General features: G+C 42.5%; 3 protein-coding genes across 4 annotated transcripts in view; 2 read left to right on the plus strand and 1 right to left on the minus strand.

The window, feature by feature from the left end:
- Window positions 1–1,850, minus strand: part of LOC130222447 (ras-related protein Rab-19-like) — a 5,786-nt gene extending 3,936 nt beyond the window's left edge. Inside the window, exon 1 of one of the 2 annotated variants that reach the window (XM_056455018.1) lies at window positions 1,544–1,850. In XM_056455018.1, the coding sequence (XP_056310993.1) occupies window positions 1,544–1,738 (195 nt within the window). In that variant the 5' untranslated portion in view covers window positions 1,739–1,850. The remainder of the gene's footprint in view (window positions 1–1,543) is intronic. The other variant, XM_056455017.1, reaches the window with a different exon arrangement.
- A 1,980-nt stretch (window positions 1,851–3,830) lies between these two features.
- Window positions 3,831–15,857, plus strand: cct2 (chaperonin containing TCP1, subunit 2 (beta)). The gene is made up of 16 exons (XM_056455366.1): window positions 3,831–3,918; window positions 6,275–6,349; window positions 6,763–6,828; window positions 7,922–8,033; window positions 8,389–8,465; window positions 9,051–9,163; window positions 9,686–9,888; window positions 11,735–11,835; window positions 12,735–12,862; window positions 13,051–13,154; window positions 13,582–13,701; window positions 13,815–13,943; window positions 14,035–14,138; window positions 14,847–14,946; window positions 15,049–15,190; window positions 15,690–15,857. Exons 1-16 carry the CDS (start codon window positions 3,916–3,918, stop codon window positions 15,718–15,720), a joined length of 1,608 nt encoding a protein of 535 aa, XP_056311341.1. The 5' UTR covers window positions 3,831–3,915; the 3' UTR covers window positions 15,721–15,857.
- Window positions 15,858–16,467: 610 nt separating this feature from the next.
- nots (nothepsin) lies at window positions 16,468–26,813 on the plus strand. Its single transcript, XM_056455367.1, has 11 exons — window positions 16,468–16,570; window positions 17,656–17,773; window positions 17,967–18,086; window positions 19,482–19,665; window positions 21,887–22,004; window positions 22,230–22,348; window positions 22,809–23,005; window positions 23,624–23,746; window positions 25,818–25,971; window positions 26,113–26,211; window positions 26,427–26,813. The coding sequence occupies exons 3-11, from the start codon at window positions 18,022–18,024 to the stop codon at window positions 26,616–26,618; spliced, it is 1,251 nt and encodes a 416-aa protein (XP_056311342.1). The 5' UTR covers window positions 16,468–16,570; window positions 17,656–17,773; window positions 17,967–18,021; the 3' UTR covers window positions 26,619–26,813.
- Window positions 26,814–27,413: the final 600 nt, after the last annotated feature.

The following is a 27,413-nucleotide window of genomic DNA, read 5'->3' on the forward strand; positions in this document are numbered from 1 at the left end:
CTACATACTGCCTACTGAACATGTTCACTACATACTGCCTACTGAACATGTACACTACATACTGCCTACTGAACATGTACACTACATACTGCCTACTGAACATGTATACTACAGTACATACTGCCTACTGAACATGTACACTACATACTGCTCACTGAACATGTACACTACATACTGCCTACTGAACATGTACACTACATACTGCCTACTGTTCATGTACACTACATACTGCCTACTGAACATGTGCACTACATACTGCCTACTGAACATGTACACTACATACTGCCTACTGAACATGTACACTACATACTGCCTACTGAACAATGTTCACTACATACTGCCCACTGAACATGTACACTACATACTGCCTACTGTTCATGTACACTACATACTGCCTACTGAACATGTACACTACATACTGCCTACTGAACATGTACACTACATACTGCCTACTGAACATGTACACTACATACTGCCTACTGAACATGTACACTACATACTGCCTACTGAACATGTACACTACATACTGCCTACTGAACAATGTTCACTACATACTGCCTACTGAACATGTACACTACATACTGCCTACTGAACATGTACACTACATACTGCCTACTGAACAATGTTCACTACATACTGCCCACTGAACATGTACACTACATACTGCCTACTGAACATGTACACTACATACTGCCTACTGTTCATGTACACTACATACTGCCTACTGAACATGTACACTACATACTGCCTACTGAACATGTACACTACATACTGCCTACTGAACATGTACACTACATACTGCCTACTGAACATGTACACTACATACTGCCTACTGAACATGTACACTACATACTGCCTACTGAACATGTACACTACATACTGCCTACTGAACATGTACACTACATACTGCCTACTGAACATGTACACTACATACTGCCCACTGAACATGTACACTACATACTGCCTACTGAACATGTTCACTACATACTGCCTACTGAACATGTTCACTACATACTGCCTACTGAACATGTACACTACATACTGCTCACTGAACATGTACACTACATACTGCCTACTGAACATGTTCACTACATACTGCTCACTGAACATGTACACTACATACTGCCTACTGAACATGTACACTACATTCTGCCTACTGAACATGTACACTACAGTGAATATTTTAGTGAATATTTCAAATTAGTTTCCTCTTGCATTGTTGTTTGCATGTTGTTACTGCTCAGCACACACACACACACACACACACACATTCAGGAAGAGTCTCCACTTCCCTCAGTAGTGCACTAGATGGACCTGCTAGACCGGTTCTGCTGGCCGATCTGCTTTAGTGTAACAGGAGCATGTGCAGCACACACACACACACACACACACACACACACACACACTCACATGTATATACACACACGACTCTCCTAACCACATTAAACCCTCACTAAAGTTGTGTGTGTGTGTGTGTGTGTGCGTGTGTGTGTGTATGTGTGTGTGTGTGTGTGTGTGTGTGTGTGTGTGTGTGTAATCTGACCTTCACCCTCCTGCCGTCCAGGTTGAGTGTGCGCACAGTGAAGTCCACCCCGATGGTGTTGTGCTGGCGCTGGGAGAACAGGCCCGTGCTGAAGCTCTGCACCAGGCTGGTCTTGCCCACGTTTGAGTCCCCGATGAGGATGATCTTGAAGAGGAAGTCGAAGGAGTCGTCCGGCGGCTCCATCACATCAGACATCAACTCTTCTTCTTCTTCTTCTCCTTCTCATCGCTCTGCAGCTGATCTGAGCTCTGCTGTCCTGCTCAACCTGGAGAACAGGTGAAGCCGTCGCCCACACTGAGGCATTGTGGGAACTGTAGTCTGTACACACACACACACACGTTGATGTTGATCATTAACCTCAGAGTAAACATTAGAGCAGCTGTATTATTGAGCTGCTCTTCAACCCTGCTATAACAGTTGGACGGCTGATATGAAGATATATCAGATATACAGGAATATTCACATTATAAGAGTAATAAATCATGTTTTTGCATATTAATAGGCTGGCAGATTTACTCTTAATCCTTCACCTAGTTGTTGGTAACTTTATTGTATTGTAGACAGCTCATTTTTGACCCAAATGACTAGTAAACACTATTAATATTGATATAATAATGGTGTATTGTCTCATTATGTGTTTTCACCTCTCCAAGTCTTCAGTTAAATCACACTGATGAGTGCCATATGCATTGGCTGTTTATCTAAATTTGACCAATCAGATAAGCCTGTGTTATCTTTAGCCCCGCCTCCCCAGTAGTTACTATTCTGCTATTGGTTGGAAAGCTAAACCCAGAGCTAAAGATAAACAGTAATGACGCCAGAATCTGCCCCAGGTGTGTTTTGTTGATGTGAAAACAGCGCCACCTTTAGATCAGGAGTGAACTGAACACACTTGCTGGAGCAGCAGACACTTGTGTGTCAGATTAAGTTCAGCTGAGGTGAAGAGCAGCATATGTAGATTATGTAGAATATTAAGGAATAATGTAAAGAGTTATGATAAAATTCACCCCTCACAGTTTTCATGGAGGATAATATTAGCTAGATACACTGAAGCCATCTTTTGTAGCAGGCTGTAAACACCCGTTTTACTGCTGTAAAGTTGGCCATTTTAACATGGGCGTCTATGAGGATTTGCTGTGTGTCGGAGCCTCTAGCGGCCAGATGATGAACTGTCTTCAATCTAAACGCTCTTATTCCTGATTTAGATTTTAACAATCTTAAAGATTTTGTTTTAAGCCACTTACATTTATGAATAAAACATCTGCCCAAAATTAAATAATATTCAATAAAAATATATGTGAATTATTTCCTGCTAAACCAGAAATCACATTGCTTTTATATAATTGTGAGGACAGCTTGAAATAAACATTAAGCCTCTCGAATGTGTCAGACCAGAAGGTTCTACTGTATAAACAGTCAAAAAAAGAAATGCCTCACTAAATGTACAGTTATTGTGGTCAATAGCTATTAAATATACACCTGAGAAGCTCTGAAGACAGGTAAATATCATTATAAATGTTAAAGTGTCCTGCTTTAGCTGTGAGAGGTATGGGAAAGGAAAGAAACCTGGTTCTTAACTTAATAATAGAGCTCCTGGAGAAAAGAAGACAATATTTAGACTAGCTTTATTACTTTATTGAGAATAATTGTCTGTTTATCGTCAGAGAAGGCAGATGAAGTGTTCAGTTCTAGTGGAGACAGCAGTATTAATTACAGACACATTCAGAATAGAGTTCAATACCCGAAACACTGCTTATAATCACACATGAACAACTCTATCTAATAGATGGACAACCGACCAGATAGCCAAACACGATGAAACAAAGAGAATAGTTTCTAAATATAAAGGGGAATTATTAATAAGCGATCTACACCTGTAAAAATATTAAAGTAACCCAGAAACTATTATCATTAATCATTTTTAGCCAATTAATCGTAAACGTACATCTAATAGAATCAAGATATCAGGTGTGTAGACCCCCGTCATTATAATCTCTCTCTCTATTATTCCCTTCTAAATATAATATGAGCTTTTCTCCTCAAAATATGACTAGAATTAAACATCTTCTGCTGGGTTTACTACAGCAAAACGCGCAGATAAAAGTCTTTCGAGACGCTAAAGTTCCACATTATAGCATTAAATGAAAGTTATGACAGATAACTATAAGATAACATATGAATAACATTATTACAGCATATATGAAAGCAGATTTATTCCGTTTTAAATACACGCGTCGTTATGAACAGCTTGAGACTTTTATTTTAAAAGGTTTTGCTCGCCCCCGTCACAGGAAGCAGTTGAAGAGCCCGTCTCCTCCCTGTGCTGTTCTTCCTGTCGCGTGCGGGTCTCCACAGCACATCTAATCCTCATCATGGTGAGAATTACAGCGTTAAAACATCGGTTTATAGCAGATAACCGCGCGCAGAGATGCAGAGACACGCGTTTATCAGCCGAGTGTGCGCGTGTGACGCGTTATGAGCGCTCACGGGGAGTCTGAGGAGCGCGCGCGCGTGAACAATGAGTTTAGCGGCTCATGTCTGATCAGCATTATTATTAATATGAATATAGAGTATAAACTGAGCGACTGAACGCGTGCAGAGCGTTTATTACTGTTATTACACAGGCAATAATGACGCCCTGAGGGACCCGCGTGGCTTTATTCACTTAACGTTATACAGTTATCACGCAGTTTATATATATATATATATATATATATATATATATATATATATATATATTATAGTCATGATAAGTGTAATGTGTTGTGTAGCAGCAGCTGAATATGTGTGTATCGTTGTTAATCGGATGTTCAGGGTGTTTCTAGTGCTTTCTGCGGTGGGCGGAGTCACCGCTGCTCATTTGCATACCCTATATAGTCTTGAGCTGCTGCTGCTGTCTGGTCAGAATCTCCATCACTACAGCAGTGGTTCTCTCCTCAGTGTTATCATGCCTATTATAACTGTTTTCATATATCTGTTGCTTGTATAGAATTCAGTTTAATGAGGTTATAATTTGTTGCAACACCCTGCAGATGAAAAATCACTGTTTTCCCAGAGGATTGATTTACATTCAGAATTGCTAAATATTTCTTAGCTTGCTAATCTGCAAACTAAAATTAGCGTTAATCACGAAAGTTATATTATTTATTTATATTTAGGAAATCTGATTTTATGGTTTGATAAATTTAAAAACAGTCAGATAAATAGTGTCAGACATATTGTATATGAACAGATGCTTTGGTTAAACGACCTCCAGCATCAGAATACAGATATGAGTACAGTGGAGATAACACGGTAATGTTAAAGAGAAGTGCTGTAATGAAGATCTAACAGATGATCATGAATAAAGGTTAATAAAAAAACACATTTTATGTCGTCTTTATATTAAATTAACATAAATACTTTGGGAAAAAGAAGCTAAATAATATTAAAATTGACATGTGTTTGAAGAAAACAAACTATCTTGCTCTGATAGTGTTTGATCAATAATTAATCCAGTATTATTCAAGCTATTTGTTTATGTTAATGTTCTGATTATGTAAATGACATTAAGTTTTTCTCTTTATTTTAAAAAGTTGATTTATGGAACGATATTCCCTAATGATTTTGATTTTGAGCTCTTGATCATCATGATGTCTGAAAATGACTCTAATTGAGCAGTTTAATTAATGTCAGTAAATCATGTTAGCGTTTGCACTCTTCAATGTACAATATAAAACACCATATCAGGAGTTTCCCTCACAGATACAGATGATTACTCAGTGCTGATGAGATCTGGATACCTTTATAATAATAAATGGTGTTAATATCAACTCATTTTGATTAAAAAAGTTCATTTAATCAAATGATAACATCACATAAAGCTAAATATGATCAATATTAATATGATATAAAGTTAATGTAGAACTAATCAATATCAAATATTCTGATACTGATGCAATACCAACCCAGTTTATATTTATTTATGATATTTATGTATTAAACCTCCTATAATCTAGAATATAGACACTAATAACACCTCTTGTGCATTGAATTATTATGTATTAATATTATTATTATGTATTATTGTGTATTAAATACAGTTTTCTGAATACAGACTACTTTATTATGAAGCAAAACAACTCCTGAAAGTGTTTAATCTGTGACGAACACCGTTCACACTGACTCAGGAGAAGATTCAGCAGCTGAACGAGCATGAAATAAAGCGATTTATATAAAGATTTAGTTCAGAATAAATACATAACATTAAATGTGTCATTAAGTCTGGTCAGATGTTCAGACACGGGCCTTTAGTATTGTTATACACTGCATTTATTAGGAAATAAGCAAGAAATAGGCCTCTATATGTGAATATATGCTATAAAAGTGCAATATCTCTGTTAATAATGTATTAATTGTGCATCTTTAATGAGGAAAGTAGAGATTATTGATGTATGAATGTATTTCCAGTATTGAAATGAGCTTTCACTGCAGTAATATGCAGATAAATGAGTTATTAGTAAAGTAATGCTGACGTTATTTCAGTCAGATGATGTGTGTGTGAGAGTGTTAGTCCTCCTCAGAGCTACTTTAGCTGTGCCTTTATCTGACAATAACAAAACACCTGAGAGTGACCGTCAGCCAATCAGAATCAAGCATTCAGCAGACCTGTGGTGTAATTCACTGCTGTGTGTGTGTGTGTGTGTGTGTGTGTGTGTGTGTGTGTGTGTGTGTGTGTGTGTGTGTGTGTAGGCGTCTCTATCGATGGCTCCGGTCAGCATCTTCAAGCATGGAGCAGATGAGGAGAAGGCAGAAACCGCTCGTCTGGTGAGTGTCTGCTTTACACACAATACATGTCCTTTATTTAATTATTATCTATAATGTTAGGTGTCAGCTGTGCTTCAGTCTTCTGTCAGTCTATGTCTCTGTTGATCTAAAACTCCACATCTATAATCCTCTTAGTCTATGCTGACATTATCTTCAGCAGCTCAAACACTCTAATGGCTAATGGACAGACCGCTGCTTCTCACTCAGGGCTGCTGTTTATGCTAATGAGATGGGCACTAGTGGGCGAGGCTTTCCCCCTCTGATGACACGTACAGCAGGAGAATGTCAATCAGAGTGTTTCATCATCAGTCCATGTTGAGCATTAGAGCTGCTGGAGATACTCACACACGCTTGTGTGGTCTAAACCCTCTGCTCTGGTCTTCATCTCACCATCTCTTCTTCTTCTCCTGCAGTCGTCCTTCATCGGTGCCATTGCCATCGGGGATCTGGTGAAGAGCACTCTGGGACCTAAAGGAATGGTGCGGCTCTACATCACACACACACACACTCTCTGTGTTATACACACACTCAGATTACTGCAGCTGAGGAGTTTCCTCAGGAGCTGTACCTGTCCGTTTACTGTAGTACTGCTGTATCTGTGTGTGTGTATCCTCCAGCCTGCACTCACTGCTGCAGGTAACCTCGTCTGCAGTGACTTTTAGAGTGTGTAGTGATAATAAAGAGTCTAATAATGTCATCTAGATCTGTAGTATGCCTTTCCTCACCATCACAACAGCCATAGAAGCTGACATGCTGTTAAACAAGTCTTCTGTGATTGGCTGAGAATACTCAGTCCTGTTATTCCCGTCCAATCAAATCTCACCTAGAATAAACGGCATAATCCAGACCTGTAAGACAGAGAGACGCTGTATAGATGCAGCAGACGTGTACAGTGGGCATCTTAAGTTTAATCTAGGTCTGGACAGTTGTTTACTGAATAATTCAAGTCTCTCTCTCACTATAAAACCCTTTATTATTATAATGTGAGATGGTGAAAACTTCTAGACACACGTATTTATTCTCTGAACTTACAAATGAATGAGGATTTAGAGGAAAAGGAAGAAGGAAATGTAAATACAGTAGCATCAGCACTTACATATCTGATATAAGAGTCAGCTCACACTATATCAAGACAGAAACAAGCAAGTGTTTGTCCACCAGGAGGAGTTTATCAAGTTCTTCATCACAAATTGAACCTAAAAACGTCGTCTAATGTTGATTTTTGAGGTAAAGTGCTGTCATTTATCTGTATATGTTAGATTTGGAGTTGTTATTCTGTGATGTGTGTTAATCAGTGTTGAAGTCCTCATGAAATAGCCTTCAGTTGATGATGAATTTGGTGTATTTTACACAATAAATAGCTGTAATTGTTTATATTTATATGTATCATATGCTCTTCTGACCTTATTAATCATCTGTGTGCAGGCTAATGATCAAGACCTTCATTAGTCAGTCATAAATAACCAAACTCAGACGTTACTCGTACTTTAACTACACTGGTTTATAGTGGAGTGTGTGTGTGTGTGTGTGTTGACTCCTCTTCCTCCTCTGACTGATGATCTCCTCCTCCAGGATAAGATCCTGCTGGGCGGAGGCAGAGACAGTACCGTGACGGTGACCAATGACGGAGCCACCATCCTCAAGGCCATCGGGGTGGACAACCCTGCTGCTAAAGTGCTCGTGGGTGAGTTTACTGACACACACACACACACACACACACACACACACACACTGAGGATGGTGATCATAATAATGATAATACAGCTTTAATAATGAGACGTCACTGTATATCCACACAGAGAAGCGTCCGTCTAGTCTGATAATGTGTCTGGGGTTGGGGATCACCTTCAGTTTAATAATCAGTAGCATCATGATAATAGAAGATGAGTTATTGATTATCAGGGACTGAACACACCGGCTCCTCTGTCGGGTCACTGGTGTTGATGTGCTGCAGGGTCTATGATGATATGGTAACACACGTCCTGTGTGCGCACTGAGATAAACAGAGCTGTGTGTGTGTGTGTGTGTGTGTGTTTCAGACATGTCTAAGGTCCAGGATGATGAGGTTGGTGACGGGACGACCTCGGTCACTGTGCTGGCTGCTGAGCTGCTGCGGGTACACACACACACACAATTACACAGACTCACACTTACACACATACACACTCTCCCTCAGACACACACACACACTAACACACACCCTCTCAGACACAATTATACATGGAAAAACACATACACACGATTACACACACACTTACACAGGAAGACACACACTCTCAGACACACAAACACAGAAACACACACAAAACATACACACTGACGCAATTACATACACAGGAATACACACACTTTGACACAAACACAGAAACACTCTGTCTTTCTCTCTCATGCATACATAAACACACACAGAAACATACATACACTCTTTCAGACACATAATAATCCACTGAAAAACACACACACACACACACACACACACACACACAGGAATACATACTCTCACACACACACACACAGGTTGTTTGCAGGCTCAGTGTTTGTCCATGTTTGACTCTGTTCATCCTCTATAGCGACGCGTCACACAGTTACTGCTGTTCCTTTCTTTAATATATTTATTTAGTTTATTTGTTAATGTTGTGTAGCTTTCGTGATGACGATGATAATGCTAATGAGTGTGTGTGTGTGTGTGTGTGTGTTGCAGGAGGCAGAGCTGCTGATCGCCAAGAAGATTCATCCTCAGATCATCATCTCCGGCTGGAGGAAGGCTACACAGGCGGCCCGCGACGCCCTCAGAGAGGCCGCAGTGGATCATGGGTAATACACACACTGCTCAAATCAGCTTTATTGACAAGCTCAGACCTGGACAATACACGATGATGATGATGATGATGGTGATGATGATGATGATGGTGATGATGATGATGATGATGATGATGATGATGATGAGGATGATGATGATGATGATGATGATGATGATGATGGTGATGATGATGATGATGATGATGGTGATGATGATGATGATGGTGATGATAGTGACTGTATTATACATATAACCGTTCAGTTTCAGTCCCAGTTCATTGACTACAGTCTTATTATCAGCCTGTTATTAAGATATGAACAGGTTATAAGCACTTATAGAGTATGATCTTATTCTGCATCCCTAATCCTACACAACTACTGCCTGAGCAAGCAGATGATTAGCAGTGTGGTGAGCTAATAGTCTTAATGAGTTGTGAAGTGTGACTTTAAGTGTTCTGTAACACTATGTATTTACGTGTGTGTGTGTGTGTGTGTGTGTGTGTGTGTGTGTGTGTGTGTGTGTGTGTGTGTGTGCAGGAATGACGAGCTGAAGTTCCAGGAGGATCTGCTGAACATCTCCCGCACCACGCTCTCCTCCAAGCTGCTGACGCACCATAAGGACCACTTCGCCAAGCTGGCGGTGCAGGCGGTGATGCGGCTCCGGGGATCTGGCAACCTGGAGGCCATTCACCTGATCAAGAAGCTGGGCGGCAGCCTCACAGACTCATACCTGGACGAGGGTGAGTGCGCTAGGGTTGTCACGATACCATTCATTTACATCAGTGGTTCCCAAACTGGGGGTCGCGACCCCTATGGGGGTCGCAGAATAATTTCAAGGGGTCGCGAGAGTTATTTAAAAATTGTGTAATTTTCAGTGATTATAATAAATATTTTTCAGTATTACAAGTGAAAGCTAATATTTTCAGATTTTTAAAAGATATCACTGATTCATAAAGTATTTAGGACACATTCGGGCAGAATGCATCTTTGTACTTGGAACGCAGCGCTCAGGAACAGTTTAAAACTGTTGTCATGTCAACTTGCAGCAGTAAACAAAGCCTTCAACGCTTGCCCCGCCTTCGCGCTCTTCTTATTGGCCCACTGCTCTAAGAACTGAACACGAATGATTGGTTAAAATCAGCTGTCAATCACTCAGTCAACGCCTCCTGTCTTCAGATGACAGGAGATACAACCGCGAAAATGTAAAGCGCTGAAGACGAGAGAATGAAAACAACACTGACAGATTTTGTCTTAGAAACACCTAAAGCTACAAATATTGGCACATCTGATTACTGATCATGTGCTGAATGTTAATCCACCAGCTATACTTATTGAAGAGTGGATAAAAGACCTCCATTGGCTTCAAGTCTGCTATGAAAATAACTAGCATTCACTGTAAAGTCTGTGGGATATCTTTTGGGATATCCGTCCGTGTATCTTTTGGTCACTCAATTATGTTATAAAAATGTCTTTTCTTGTGATAACGGGATTTCATTAAGACATATTTTCCTCACGCATGCATATTTATTTTTTGCTTGTTTTGATTAGTGTTGATTTTCAAATGCAATAAATCTGTTTATAAAACTTGTAGTAACAGTGCGATAATTGGTGGGAGCCACTAAATTTTGGCTGGTGCGTCTACATTTTTAAAGTTAGAAGCACCAGTGTTACCAAGCAAAAATGTTAATTTCGAGCCCTGTAATCTATAGTAAATATAGTTAAAATATTGTGAACAGCTTAAAAAAAAGCTATTTTTATTGTTTGTATATGCTTTGGTAGTGGGGGGTCGCGAGTTCTTGACGATCTTACAATGGGGGTCGCGGGTTTAAAAGTTTGAGAACCACTGATTTACATTACGATACTAGACCAGCTGAAGTATCGGGATACTAAATAAGACTGCGACGCTGTAATTCAGAACTCAAATAGTCCGAAAATAGTCACCGGTAATGACGAGACTGCCGTTTGCTAACCACAGTGGCATTGGCAGTGTTTTGGAGCAGTATTATCACAACACTACCATAGCACTGGTGAAGTGTGCATCCTTAAGCCCTATTCACACGAGGCTTCAGCGTCAGCGCTGGACAGAGGGGCGTGTCTGAAGCTGGGGCTGATGTGATCGTCATAGCAGCGTCAGCCAATGAAATCAGTCAGCAGTAAGCCACTGTCTGAGCTGGTGTATTTGCATACAGCGATCTGATTGGCTGACGCTTCTGTCGGCGTTTAAAGTTGAGAAAGTCCCGACTTCTGCTGTGAGCACCTCTGAACCGGCGCAGACGGATCCACAATGCAGTTCGGCAACGCCTGACATCACCTATTCAAAGTGAATGGGAAGCGTTGAAGCTGATGCCCCGTGTGAATGGGGCGTTAGTGCGCACACGCATACACCTCACTGCTGAGTGTGTGTTCAGTGTTGAGTTCAGCACCAGTCAGTACTGGAATTCTAATACCGTTCATTTCCCGCTAACATTTAAGCATGTTCTTTAACTGCTGATTGGCTGTTGTGTTCACCTGCTCAACAGAAATGCCTGTGATTGGCTGTGAAGGTCATCAGTTCACAGACTAAAACACTTCCTGTGTGTGTCACAGGGTTCCTGCTGGACAAGCGTATCGGGGTTAATCAGCCCAAACGCATTGAGAACGCAAACATCCTCATCGCCAACACCGGCATGGACACCGACAAGATCAAGGTGAGGAGATGATGGTGATGATGATGATGATGATGATGATGAGTGCAGACTATAATACAGTGAAGTGACCTGTGGGAATGAGCGCAGTGATGGTTACTGATGTCCAGACGCCTCCCTCAGTGTTAATAACTCACGCTCACACTGCAGGAACTGGAAGTGTTCAGAAAAGTGTTCAGTAAATCAACACAAATAATGCGTATAACATGATAATAAGCTTATAAACACTGCTGTGGAACAGAAAAGAGCACCCTAGCAACCGTTACCATGGTCTGCCATCATTAGTGTCCCATATTAATATCTCTATACAGTCATACAGACGTGAGGCTTGATTCACATCATTCACACTCAACAGAAGAGTCATGAAGCGTCATTTCCAGTCCATAGCAACAAAACACACTACCCTAGCAACCATTTAACAACAGCTATATCTCAGCATCAGAACATCATAGAGACGTGAGGATCGGCTCCTTTCATTCATGATAGCATTGACTAGCTAATAATGCTAGCTAATAGTGCTAATAATGGTTAGCCAAGCTAATGATTAGCCAAGTAATGCTTACTAAGCATTAAAGCAAGATGCGACCAGTATGCAAAATATTGTTAACAACATGCAAACTTCATAACATGCTACTGTTAACATGTTGTTAGCATAATGTTAATCATGTTAGCATCATGCTAACTACATAGTTAGCATGTTATCATCATTATGCTAGCTTCATGTTAGCATCATGCTAGCCCTATGCTAATGATTTGATGTATTTAGAATCCTTGTGGTAGCTTTTGGTGTGAACACTGATCGAGAGAGGAGTGCGAGACCCCTAACCCTGTGTGTGTGTGTGTGTGTGTGTGTGTGTGTGTGTGTGTGTGTGTGTGTGTGCGCGTGTGTGTGTGTGTGTCAGATCTTCGGCTCCAGAGTGCGTGTGGACTCCACCGCTAAAGTAGCAGAGATCGAGACGGCAGAGAAGGAGAAGATGAAGGAGAAGGTGGAGCGGATCCTCAAACACGGCATCAACTGCTTCATCAACAGGTGTGTGTGTGTGTGTGTGTGTGTGCGCGTGCGTGCTCCTGGTCTTTATCACACAAGTACAGTAGTACCAGTAAATGAGTGTTGAGGTTGTGTGTCTGTTTGGTCCTAAATCTGTGAAAATCAGACTGAGATGAATGTGTGTGAGATGTTAACGCTGTGTGTGTGTATGTGTGTGTGTTCGTCTTCAGGCAGCTGATCTACAATTACCCAGAGCAGTTGTTTGCGGCCGCAGGCGTCATGGCCATCGAGCACGCAGATTTCACAGGAGTGGAGCGTCTGGCTCTCGTCACAGGTACACACTGGGTTCAGCAGCAGCACCACAGGCTGATTCAGTGCTCAGATAACCCCTCATTATTCAGCCATAGGGGGAGTTTACACTGCTGGAGCAGCAGGACTAACCTGACTGAGGGTCTGTCAGAGCTCACTGTGACCCTGCTGCTGCTGATTAGGGGTGGTTTAGGTCACATTAAAGCGTAATACTGTAACCTACTGGATTTACCCTATCAGTTATTGGCTAATATTCAGATATGAAGTGTGTGTGTGTGTGTTTCTGAACGTAGACCACCAGCAGGAGGCAGCAGATGCTAATGAGCGAGTCACTGAGTCATTGATTCAGCACGTGACTCTCTAAATGACTCAGTGACTCATCTAGTTGATTCAGTATTGCTGTAGTGATTGATTGATTTGTGTGTGTGTGTGTGTGCGCGCGCGTCCTGCAGGTGGAGAAATCACCTCCACCTTTGACCACCCGGAGCTGGTGAAGCTGGGCCACTGCAAGCTGATTGAGGAGGTGATGATCGGAGAGGACACACTCATACACTTCTCTGGGGTGTCTATGGGTGAGCACACACACACACACACACACACACACACACACACACACACACACACACACACACACTTCTCTGGAGTCTCCATGGTTGAGAGAACACTGTTGTATTTGTGTGTGTAGGTGAGGCGTGCACTATCGTCCTGCGGGGGGCGACGCAGCAGATTCTGGATGAGGCTGAGCGCTCTCTGCATGATGCGCTGTGTGTGCTGGCGCAGACCGTCAAGGAGACGCGCACCGTATATGGAGGAGGTACACACACACACCTGACACTCTCATCATGCCTCTGTGTCTGTGTGTGTGTTCCTCTGCTCACCCCAGTGTGTGTGTGTGTGTGTTTCAGGCTGTTCGGAGATGCTAATGGCTAAAGCTGTGTCAGATCTGGCCAATCACACACCAGGAAAAGAGGCCGTCGCCATGGAGTCCTTCGCCAAAGCCCTGAGGATGGTACGACACACACACACACACACACACACACACACACACACACACACACACACCCATCATTAGACTCTTGTATACCTTCTCGCATGTAATGATGATCATATGAATCTCGTGTGTCGCTATAGATTAATAAAGCACAGCTAATTAAACTAAAAAGATTTGAAGTGGCCAGTCGCTGATTCAATTGATTCACTCAAAACTGGAGATTCGTTCAGATATGAGTCTTATTTAAAGCAGGTCCAACTGAATCATTCGCTGAATAGATTCAATAATAAATGTGCATAAACCAGGAGTGAATCATGAGTCTGAGCTTCAGTGAGTCAGTAAGTGAGTCATGAACTAAATAGATTCATTATTGAGTCAGTAACTGAGTCATTTGCTAAATAGATTCATTATTGAGTCAGTAGCTGAGTCATTTGCTGAATAGATTCATTATTGAGTCAGTAACTCATTCACAGAAAAGATTCATTATTAAATGTGGATAAACAGGATTATTGTGTGTGTGTGTGTGTGTGTGTGTGTGTGTGTGTGTGTGTGTGTGTGTGTGTGTGTGTGTTGCTTTGGTGGTGTGTGTTTGCAGTGAATGGGCTTTACTGTTAGTGTTGAGTCTGCACGGTTCTCATTCTCTGTCATTGATTTCCATGATTCAGGTGTGTTATAAACTGTGTGTGTGTGTGTGTGTGTGTGTGTGTGTGTGTGTGTGTGTTCCAGCTGCCCACCATCATCGCTGATAATGCGGGCTATGACAGTGCAGAGCTGGTGTCTCAGCTGAGGGCCGCACACCAGGACAACAAGAACACCTTCGGCCTGGGTGAGGCACATACACACACACACACACACACACACACACTACAGACACACACTCACTCTGAGACAGACACACACACTGAGCTCTCTCTCTCCTGTGTTTCAGACATGGCTCAGGGGTGTGTGGGGGACATGTCGGCTCTGGGTGTGACGGAGAGTTTCCAGGTGAAGCGTCAGGTGTTGCTGAGCGCAGCCGAGGCTGCAGAGATGATCCTGCGTGTGGACAACATCATTAAAGCGGCTCCCAGGTCTGTCTCACACACACACACACACACACACACACACACACACACACACACACACACACACACACACACACACACACACGAGTCATGCGAGTGAATGTAAAGTTATTTTCATTAATATTAATTGGCAATTCTAAACAATGTGAATATATTAGCATTAGCATTAGCATATTATTAGCAACTAAAGCTAATTTAGGCTCAGTAAAGCCTTTACTGTGGAGCAGAACCAAGGCTTAGGCTGTGGGAGGGGCTTTACTGCCTCAGGTATATCTGTCACTTTACTGACAGCTGATTGGTCCAGTTCAGGTCTGCAATTTCCAACCCATAATACACCTGTTCTGGAGCAGGTCAGCTGTGTAGCTCCAGTTACCATAGCAACAAAACCAGATCAAAACCAACCAGATTTACCATGGTGTTTACACACTGAGGAGAGTGTTTAACCTGCGTGTGTGTGTGTGTGTGTGTGTGTGTGTGTGTGTGTGTGTGTGTGTGTGTGTTTCAGGAAGCGTGTGCCGGATCATCACCCCTGCTGAACAGCCCCTGCAGCCCCGTGTATTTATAAACAGGAAGTTGATGCTCCTGGCCTGTAGTGTCAGTGTTGGTCGTGTCTGAATGTTACACACACTTTGACCCTTTGTTTACTCAATAAAAACACCATGAACCACTCAAACCGGCTCTGTGTGCGTGTGTGTGTATGCGTATGCGTGTGTGTGCGTGTGTGTAAGACAAATAGTGTTCGTCTTCTGGTCTCTGTATGTGTGTTTCTTTGCTGTTTTAGTGTGTGTGTGTGTGTGAAATAGTGTGTGTGTTTGTCTAAGGTGATGTATGTTTGTGACGACTCTATATCAATACTCCAACATTCTCAATATCCAGATTTCCAGGCTGACAGTGTTCGCTCAGGAACTGTAGATTACTGAGGGAAGCCGAGACCGCCGGCTGTCTTAAAGACCCGGTGTGGAATCATGAATAATGAATCTGGATCTGTTGTACATCTTTAATCTTAATAATCTTGAAAATATCGTTCATAACTATATAATCTTAACATTTCCTACTCTTGGTTGTGTTTCTCCTCTAATACTGATGCTTTAGCTGGTGATGTTTGTTTTTCCCAACAAAAATGGTTATTAAATATTTTATTTTATAAGCAGCTGTTTATCAGAGGATGGCTAGTCAAAACAGACTGCTATAGCTCTGTGATCATTAATCGTTAATTTAAGCTCGTTTTTAACGTACTGTTTATGTGGGACTTTTATTTTGTAACGGGAGTTTACCGTGTGCGACTGGACGACGACTACAGGAGGCATGTTCAAACTCTCCTCAGGACACATAATGCAGGATTTACAGCTTCTACATGTGTTCAGCTGCGCTCTGAAGAGGCGTGAGGTGTGTTTAATGGTGTCTTTAGTTCATTAACGCTGTTTATTGTGCCATTTGAGTCGTGTGTTCCAGCAAACACATGTAGACTGAATCATGTTAAACCCCTCCGCTCGGCTGTCTTCTGCTCATGTAGTTCCTGGCTGGGTTTCCTTTGACATTATAGCTAAAAATACAACACAATACAGCTGTATCGCTCTCTTTTGTCAAGTTTAGTTATCATTTAGTTATTTATTTTCTCTTTGTCATGATGACAGCACATAATATTAGACTAGATATTCTTCAAGACACTAGTATTCAGCTTAAAGTGACATTTAAAGGCTTAACTAGGGTAATTAGGGTAAAGTTAGGGTAATTAGGCAAGTCATTGTATAACAGTGGTTTATTCTGGAGACAATCCAACACTAATATTGCTGAAGGGGCTAATAATATTGAGCTTAAAATGGTGTTTAAACAATTAAAAACTGCTTTTATTCTAGCTTAAATAAAACAAATAAGACTTTCTCCAGAAGAACAAATATTAGAGGAAATACTGTGAGAAATTCCTGAACCTGTTCAACATCATTTGTGAAATATTTGACGAAATAAAAAAAAAAAAACAATTCCAAAGGGGACTGAATAATTCTGACCAACTACACTGAACAAAATAGCTTAACATAGCTCTGCTGGTTTATTAAATATAGCGCTAGTTAAAGTTAACCTCCACCCTATAATAAGATCTATCTAGGCATCTGCTGCTATTTTAAAGTAGTTTTTGACATATTAACTGTTGTTATATTGCCGTAATCAGCAAACATGCTGTGTGTGTGTGTGTGTGAGCTGCATATCCTGACCGATCCAAATATGGTCAATTATGGACCTCCTGCTTCTAGAGGGTATGCTATGGAGTAATAAATGAGCTTATGAACCCATTTCTGGAGACTTTTAAAAACTTTCTGAAGCCATAACCCTGCTATATAGAGATCAGAGAACAGTGTAACGTATTAAACCAGTGCTGTATATGCAGCACCTCTATGCTTGTAATGATTTTGCATTATAAGTAGCACAAGTGATGCCGTCCTGCTGTAAAATAACACCGTTTTCTCCATGAACAGGCTGAATGAATGGATCTCTCAGACCTAAACTCCTCTCCTATTGGTAATTGAGGATTTGAGTCCTCAGATGCAGCCTAATTCTGAAGCATTACTCTCGACACGTGAGATGTGCTCAAATGTAAGTTTGAGAGTTTCCTAAATGATTGTCGATGATGATGTTGTGGTCATGTTGACTTGTTCAGTGAGTGTGTCGTGTTAGCATCAGTGGTTCAGCAGTTACAGAGTCACTCTAAAATGCTGACAGTGGCAGATGCAGAAGATCAGCATGGTCTGATATTTCCTCATCAGTGTGTGTGTGTGTGTGTTTGCAGAGCTGTGTGTGTCACTGTGTCCTCCAGCAGTGGGTCAGTCACTGGTCTGGACATCATGAGGAGCGCTGGTCTGATCCTGATCCTCGTCCTCCATCTGGGCTTCAGCCACGGCCTGCTCAGGTAAAACCCATACACACATATATACACAGCTAAGGTAAGAGTCACTCGCCTTCCTGTGATTTTGTTCGTCAAATATTTCCCCAATGATGTTTCTCAGAGTCAGGAAATGTTCACAGTATTTCCTCTAATATTTGTTCTTCTGGAGAAAGTCTGATTTGTTTTATTTCAGCTAGAATAAAAGCAGTTTTAATAGTTTAAACACCATTTTAAGGTCAATATTATTAGCCCCCTTCAGCAAACTGTGTTGGAGAAATCTGCTCTCTGTTAAACAGAAGTTTGAAAAATATAAACAGGGGGGCTAATAATTTTGACCTCAACTGTGTGTGTGTGTATATACAAGTTTATTCTATGTTATTCTATCTAAAAAACCCAGTACAAACCCTGACAGAAGGTCTAATGCTTTTGTAATGGTTCTAACGTAAACTATATTGGTTCTAATGTGAACTGTACTGGTCCTGTTGGGTCTATACTGGACGTTTCTTGCTTTCTATTGGTGGATTTTTATAAATACTCCTGGAGTAAATCCCCAAACACAGTAGAAGCCATTGAGCAATCTCTGCTGTAGATGTGATGTGCTTTTAATAGTGTGTGTGTGTGCTTATAATCATCTGTGATGGTGTCTATAGTGTTTCTCACACAGTTATGAGAGTGATTTCCAGCTAACACACACATCACTGCAGAAACGTCCACTAATGTCTGGACAAAACATCTGACAATGGGTTCAGTTTTCTAATATTAAACTCAGATTGTGTTATTCACTTGACATTATTCATACCCCAATTTACTTTAATTCAGCCAGCAAGTGTTGTCTTTTTACCCTAAATGACCCAGGCTTCTCCCAAAAGCAGGTAAGATGATGTACATGTAACAGCAGGGGACAAATACTTTATTTTGATCATTTTTACTCGTTATTTTCTTCATAAATGTCATTTACGTCCTATATTTGATTGTGATTTTGAGGTCGACTGTAACATGATGTAGGGGTGTGGTTTTCCCCGCCCACTGATACTGATTGACAGGTGTGTATTAATGCATCTCCATAGTAACGCATATAAACATGTCCACAGGACAGGATTTGCTAAGAAACTCAGATTAAAAGATGTGTTCAGCTCTCTGTGATCATCCGCACATTTTATATAGCATTTTAAACTACTTTCATAGCTGCGTAATTAATTAATTAATGCGTAATTAACAGTGTAAACACCAGTATAAACGAGAAGCCTTCAGTCACACAGCAGGTAACTCAGCTTAATTTAATACAGCATCTGAGCTGTAATCATCTCTATACTGCAGCAGATTTAGCTGTGTGGTGGTCATCCGGACACATCTGACCGGAGTAGATGAGCACAAACAGTGCAATGAGGTGTTCAGTGTGTGTGTGTGTGTGTGTCTCAGGGTGGCGTTGCGTCAGTACCCATCAGTGCGCAGTCGTCTGAGAGCCTCCGCTCAGCTGGAGGAGTTCCTGCAGCAGCACCAGCCGGACATGTTCTCCCGCCGCTATGTGCAGTGTTTCCCCCCCGCTCAACACTACCTGCGCCTGGGTGGAAGAATCACCGAGAGACTCTACAACTTCATGGACGTGAGCTCGACTCTCCTGTCTCATATGACACACTGTACACTCACACACTCATCTGTGTAGCGGTCAGCCTTTAGTGACGTCCCCATGCACACTAATGCTTCTGTCACTGAATGCAAAGTCAAATGTTTAATGGAATTAAGGTGAATTACAGACCATTCTACCAGATATGATGAGAACAGCCACAGTCACCATCAGGAGGCGCATGGTGACCAGAGAATCAATAAAGCAATCCAACTTCAGACAAATAGCTCCTCCCCTTCACCAGTAGCTCCTCCCCTTTATCATCAGGTCTTTTTTCATCATCTCCTGCTCCTCCCCTTCGCCAGTAGCTCCTCCCCTTAATTATCAGCCACTTCCCTTTACCATTATCTCCTCCCTTTTTTGGTCTGTCATAAGTAGCCCCTCCCCTTAATTATAACCCCCTCCCCTTTATCATCAGCTCCTCCCTTTAATTAGTAGTTTTTTTCGCCTTTATCATAATTAGCCCCTCCCTTCATCATCAGCTCCTCCACTTCATCACCAACCCTCCTCTTTATAATCAGCCCCTCCCCTCGACAGCAGCTACAGCTCCTTCTGTTCATCAGTAGCTCCTCCCTACATCATTAGCCCTCCCCTTCATCAGTAGCCCCTTCCCAACATCACTAGCTCCTCCCCTTCATCAGTAGCGCCTCCTCTATCATAATCAGCTCCTCAGCTTTATCATAATCAACTCCTTCCCTTTATCATCAGCTCCTCCCCTCAACAGCAGCTACTCCCCTTTATCATAATCAGCTCCTTTTGTTCTTCAGTAGCTCCTCCCCTTTATAATCAGCTCCTCCCCCTTCATCATCAGTACCTCCCCTTCATCAGTAGCGCCTCCTCTATCATGATCAGCTCCTCCCCAACATCATTAGCTCCTTTCATCAGCAGCCCACCCCCTTATCATGATCAGCCCCTCCCTACATCATCCTCCTCTTCATCTGCAGACCCTCCCCTCAACAGCAACTACTTCCCTTTGTCATAATCAGCTCTTCCTTTTCATCAGTAGCTCCTGCCCTTTATAATCAGCTCCTCCCTATCATCATTAGCTCCTCCCCTACATAATCAGTTCCTCGGCGTTATCATAATCAGCTCCTCTTTATAATCAGCCCCTGCCTTTTATCATAATCAGCTCTCCTTCATCATAATCATCTCATCTTTATCATAATTAGCTCCTGCCCTTCATCTTCAGCTCCTCCCCTTTAACATAATCAGCTCCTCCCCTTTATCATGATCAGCTCCTCCCCTTCATCATCATCAGCTCCTCCCCTTCATCATGATCAGCTCCTTACCTTTATCATCATTAGCTCCTCCCCTTCATCATTACCTCCTTCCCTTTATAATCAACCCCTCCCCTTTATCATAATCAGCTCTTTACCTTTATCATCATCAGCTCCTCCCCTTTATCATAATCAGCTCCTCCCCTTCATCATCAGCTACTCCCCTTTATAATCAGCCCATCCCCTTTATCATAATCAGCTCCTCCCCTTCATCATAATTAGCTCTTTCCCTTCATCATTACCTCCTCCCCTTTATAATCAGCCCCTCCCCTTTATCATAATCAGCTCTTTACCTTTATCATCATCAGCTCCTCCCCTTTATCATAATCAGCTCCTCCCCTTCATCATCACCTACTCCCCTTTATAATCAGCCCCTCCCCTTTATCATAATCAGCTCCTCCCCTTCATCAGCCCCTCCCCTTTATCATAATCAGCTCCTCCCCTTCATCATAATTAGCTCTTTCCCTTTATCATTACCTCCTCCCCTTTATAATCAGCTCCTCCCCTTTATCATCAGCTCCTCCTCTTCATCAGTAGCTCCTCCCTCTTTTAAATCATGTCTTCTGAAGGGTGACCGTTGTGTTTTCCCTGTAAAGCATGCTGTTCTTAGAGTTTGTGTCTTGTTTCTAGTCCAGAGATCTACAAACTCTTCAATCAGTCAGCATTGTCTAGACAAACACTGAAGTATTGACTTATTTTCAGAAATAATGAGTCAAAATGAAGAGAGTTTTCCAGTAAAACAAGCTAAATAATCTGACATGGGTGTGAGCTAAATATTGACAATTGAAGATTGTTCAGCTCAGATATATATGCTGAACTAACTCTTCTGGGACTCAAACATCACCTGCTTTGTAGAATCTCTCAGGATCTTCCCATTAAGGTCAAAGGTCATGTGTGTAACGTGTCTGTGTGTGTGTGTGAAGGCTCAGTTCTTCGGTCAGATCAGTCTGGGCAGACCGGAGCAGAACTTCACCGTGGTGTTTGACACCGGCTCCTCTGACCTGTGGGTGCCCTCGTCCTACTGCGTCAGCCAGGCCTGCGGTAAAACACACACACACATATATACAGACACACATTTGCGCGCACACACACACACACGTCAACTGGTTTAAGAAGTGTACTCAGTTAATCAACAGTAAACCTGCGTATCTGGAATCCTCCTGTATTTACACACACTCAACTCTTGTGTACAGTATGTGTGTGTGAGAGTGCTGATAGTGTGTGTGTGTGTGTGTGTTGGGTCACCGTGTTCTCCTCTTGGCACAGCTCTGCACAACAAGTTCAAGGCCTTCGAGTCGAGCACATACACACACGACGGACGCGTCTTTGGCATCCATTACGGCTCCGGACACCTGCTGGGAGTGATGGCCAGAGATGAACTCAAGGTACTGGAGCACACGCCTGTAGTTATCCAGTACAGTAGCAGGCTGATTTAACACTCCAGCTGCTGAGGCGGACATTTATATTTGCCATTTAATAACTGTTGAAATAAAACAGAGGTGGCTCAGTGGTTAGCATTATAGTCTCACAGTAAGAAGGTCACTGGTTTGAGTCTCGGCTGGGTCAGTGTGTGTTTCAGTGTGGAGTTTGCATGTTCTCCCCGTGTTGGTGTGGGTTTCCTCCGGGTGCTCCGGTTTCCCCCACAGTCCAAACACATGCGCTATAGGGGAACTGATCAACTAAACTGACCATAGTGGGTGTTTCCCAGTACTGGGTTGCAGCTGGGAGAGCATCCGCTGTGTAAAACATGCTGGAATAGTTGGCGGTTCATTCCACTGTGGTGAATAGAGACTACGCTGAAGGAAACTGAATGAATGAACATTCTCTCTCCGTCTGCATCTGCAGGTGGGCTCGGTGCGTGTGCAGAATCAGGTGTTTGGCGAGGCGGTGTACGAGCCGGGTTTCTCCTTCGTCTTGGCTCAGTTTGACGGTGTTCTGGGTCTGGGTTTCCCTCAGCTGGCGGAGGAGAAGGGTTCCCCTGTGTTCGACAGCATGATGGAGCAGAACATGCTGGACCAGCCCGTCTTCTCCTTCTACCTCACGTGAGAAACACACACACACACACACACACACACACACACACACACACACACACACCACAGACACGTTTAAACACTACAGTCATTGATGAAAACATCAGCCACTGCTCTCCTGAGGAGGTGCTAAGGGTTATAATCTGATAATACACTAGTTAATGTCATGTAGGCTGCTGCAGGACTGATCAGTCGAGTCTCTGACTTTCACTCTCCAAGCGTCTGCTGGTTATGGTGTTCTCCAGCTCTGAGGTCAGTAGGATGGCAGCACATGTGACCTGAGGTGTGTTTAAACTGTGATTGGCAGCCTTTAACACTGATTAAAGCCCATGATCAGTACCTGAGGGATCAGTGATGTTCTGCTGTGACGTTGCAGAAATGAGAACGAAATGATGCTCAACACACAAACACCTTTTAGCATAGAGAAGGTGTGTGTCATGGCTGAGTGTGTCCTCCTTTGTTGAAAACACACGCTGAAGAGCAGCAGATGTAGACTGTAGAGCAGCGGTGCTCACACCTTTTCTTATTAAGGGTCTAACATGACTGAAGCTAGTGGAGCAGGAGTAGCTGAAGCTGCCGTGGCTCATTTCCTAACTGATTTGTGTCTATGCCCTCCTGTGGTCTCAGGAATAACGGCTCAGGGTTTGGAGGAGAGCTGCTGTTTGGAGGAGTGGACGAGTCTCGCTTCATCCCCCCCATTAACTGGATTCCAGTCACACAGAAGGGCTACTGGCAGATCAAGCTGGACGCGTGAGTGTGCACACACTGACACACATGCTTTGGAACAGTCATCGAAGGCAAGACACTTCCTGTCTCGTACTCATCTAAACGGTCTGAATCACACAGTGATGTTTAGAGAAGAATAATGAGTCTAAATGAAGAGTTCTGCCTTTAAACAAGCTGAATAATCTGACAATGGAAGAGGAGGAAGAGTTCGTCTCCAAATCCCCTGTAGAAAAGCAGGGCTCCACACTATTCATTCATATCAACCCAACTCAAATCGATTAAGTTCACTTAACACTTTTAGAAAAATTAAGTTGTCCCAATGAAATGTGCAGAACTCAGCTCATTTTTAATGAAGTAGTGTGAACAAGTTAAAATAAGTTGTTTGAGTGTCAGATGCTGTTATTTCTGTATATATATATGTATATTAGGGGTGTAATGGAGCACAGATCTCCCAGTTCAGATCACTCTACAGCAGGGGTGTCAAACTCAAATTCACAGAGAGCCAAAATTAAAAAAAGAACATTGTCGAGGGCCAGACAAATTTTTATTATTAATTTATTTATGTTTTTATTATCTTTACGATACAGCAAACTACTGTATTAACCATCTTAATATATTACAATTTTTGCTTAAATACTGAAACCAGAACAGGTTTAAGAAAATAATAAAATAAAAACTGAAAAAAATATCAGGCTTATATCTTTAACTTTATTCATTTTAATTATAACCTAAATCTTTTCATCACAGACCATCAAGGCCAACACCTAAAAAAATATCTCTTTCAACAGACCATGCCATCAGTAAATAAAATAATATTTATCCATTTTAGTTTTTTTCACTGTTCATTTACTCTGATGATGCACATGGGTCTGGCGCCAACGCCGTGACGACATCTGGGCGCGGCCAATAGGAGAGAAGCTGATTTTTAGGTCGGACGGAGTTCCCGATGCGGAGCAGTAAGCCCGCTGCTAAGCTAAGCTAAGCGATAGAGCAGAGTTTTCTCCGTGGTGTCCCTTTAATAAAGTTTAATACGTAGTGTCGCGGACGGCAGTGCCCCTTTTATCGCTTAGCAGCAGCTAAGCTTAGCTTCCTGCTCAACATCGGGAACTCCCGGCACCGGCTGCTCTCATATGGGCCGCCCGTAGATGTCGTCACAACGTTTTGACGCTCGAATTAAAAATATTTTAAATCGGGAGTCAAACGCCACCCTTGCGCGACGCTCTGCGCCTCAGCACGGACTTGCGCTTTGTCACTGACGTCGCACATACACAATGAATGGCTGCGCTGACGCCACCCAGCGCTTGACGCGTTCAATGTGTAGGCACCTTTAGCGGTACGTGCGCTGTATAACGGGCCGGCGGGCCAGATGTAATACATACTTGAAATCATCTCGCGGGCTAAATATAATTGTAGTGCGGGCCAAAATTGGCCCGCGGGCCTGAGTTTGACATGTCTGCTCTACAGTGTTTGAGTCACGGATCGGACCATCTTTCAGATCAGCAAACAAAGGTGACCTGCTTTCCATTTATTCCAGATAAAATCAAGAAATAATCAGCTGATCACATGATTAACAGCACAATAACTCAGACGAGTGCTGTGGTTAATAATGATCAGTGTAGGAATCTAACATCAGCTTGTTCAACACATCAGATGTCATGTTTAGTCTGTTTTTAATGGATGATTCAGGTCTTCACTCATCACACCTCATGTTTCACTGCGACATGAGCATTTCTGAATATTCAGTGTAGGTTTGATGGCTGTCGCCACCTACTGGTTAAGCAATGTAATCGCTACAACATTCAACAGCGTCATAAATCACGTCAGTGTTTGTATCTGACCTACACACACACTGTTCTCACAGCACTGCTGCGCTATTTCACTGTTTGTAATGCGTGGGTGTTTGACTTGATCTTTTATTGAGTGCATTAATGCAGGATTAACACATCAAATCCCCTTTAAGAGCTTAATAAAGTCGGCTGTGGTTACACAGAAATTGGGGGAAAAAAAAAAATGAACAGGGGGGCTAATAATTCTGACTAACTGTATATGTATATAATATGTCTCTCTCTGTGTGTGTGTGTGTGTGTGTGTGTAGTGTGAAGGTTCAGGGGGCTCTGAGTTTCTGCTACCGCAGTGTTCAGGGTTGTCAGGCTATCGTGGACACAGGAACGTCTCTGATCGGCGGTCCGGCATCAGACATCCTGATCCTGCAGCAGTTTATAGGAGCAACACCCACTGCCAACGGAGAGGTCACTATCACTATCAACAACACACACACACACACACACACACACTATATTCAATATTACACAACCTAGAAATCAACCACACACACACACACACAATCACACACACACACACACACACTCTAACTGATGCCGTGTGTGTAGTTTGTGGTGGACTGTGTGCGGGTCAGCAGTCTCCCTGTGGTGTCCTTCCTGATCAACAGTGTGGAGTATTCCCTCAGTGGAGAGCAGTACATCAGGAGGGTGAGTATACCACACCTTTACCATGGTAAAAACACCTCAGAGACTCATTTGACATCTTAATAGGTCATAACAGGCCCCCTTTCAGTAAATAGATCCGATATATCTGGAGTGTTTCCACCTTTCATTTGAAATCTGGCAGAGAATCATGCGCACAGAACTGTGTGTCCACTTCTGCTGAGACAGAATCAGTGTCAGAGCGATGTCTTCCTCTGCAGGAGACGCTGAACAATAAGCAGATCTGCTTCAGTGGTTTCCAGTCTATAGACGTGCCGTCTCCTGCGGGCCCTGTGTGGATCCTGGGGGACGTCTTCCTCTCGCAGGTCTACAGTATCTACGACAGGGGCCAGAACCGTGTGGGGCTGGCGCGGCTCTCCGGAGCCCCTGTGGAGAGCGACACTCATATATGACACACACGGCCTTCTGATTCAGTGGCTAATCCCTGCAGTGTCATGCAAATTAGCATGATTCACTCATCCACCAATGACTGCTGGGGTTAGGGGAGGGGTTTGGGGGCCACGCCTCCTCAAAAAAGAAATCATACTCCTGCAACACCACTGTAGTTCTGTTTCCTCTATTAAATCATCCCTATATATCATCATTACTGTCTCTGTGCTGGTCATATGAATATTCATGAGGTCTACATTAGCACTGCATATAGAACTCTCTCTCTCTGGCGCTATATGATTTATAAAATACACACGTCAGATTTAATCTTGGAGACTTTATAAAATGTTTATTACACGGCTGTCTGCAATACTTGATGTGGGATTAATAAATATGACCGAGTGAAGTCTCAGTGCAGCACATTTACATCAACACCAATACTCTGATTAAGAGTTTACCATGTAAACATCTTAATCTGACATAAACGTAGTAAACACCAATCAAAATAAGACAGAGTATTCCTATTATAGTGCAGTACAGGTGTGTAAACACCGTAATCAAACTATTGCCGCTGTGTAGTCAACAGGATAACCATTCTATTACAATGGATATTGTGGTGACATGATGACGTTAATCTATGTGGTTTAACAAGGACATAAAGGGAACTCACAGTGTTGACTGTGGCCTGTGCTGCTGGATATTGGCTGGAACTGGAACATGTTGTCTAATCAGCATCTGATACGCCACACCTGATCATCTGAGCTAAGCAGAAGTGCTCATGAACACATTTAGACAAACGTGTGAATAATACCTGCGCC

The sequence above is a fragment of the Danio aesculapii genome, chromosome 4 (genome assembly GCF_903798145.1).
Source record: "Danio aesculapii chromosome 4, fDanAes4.1, whole genome shotgun sequence".
Taxonomy (NCBI): Eukaryota; Metazoa; Chordata; class Actinopteri; order Cypriniformes; family Danionidae; genus Danio; species Danio aesculapii.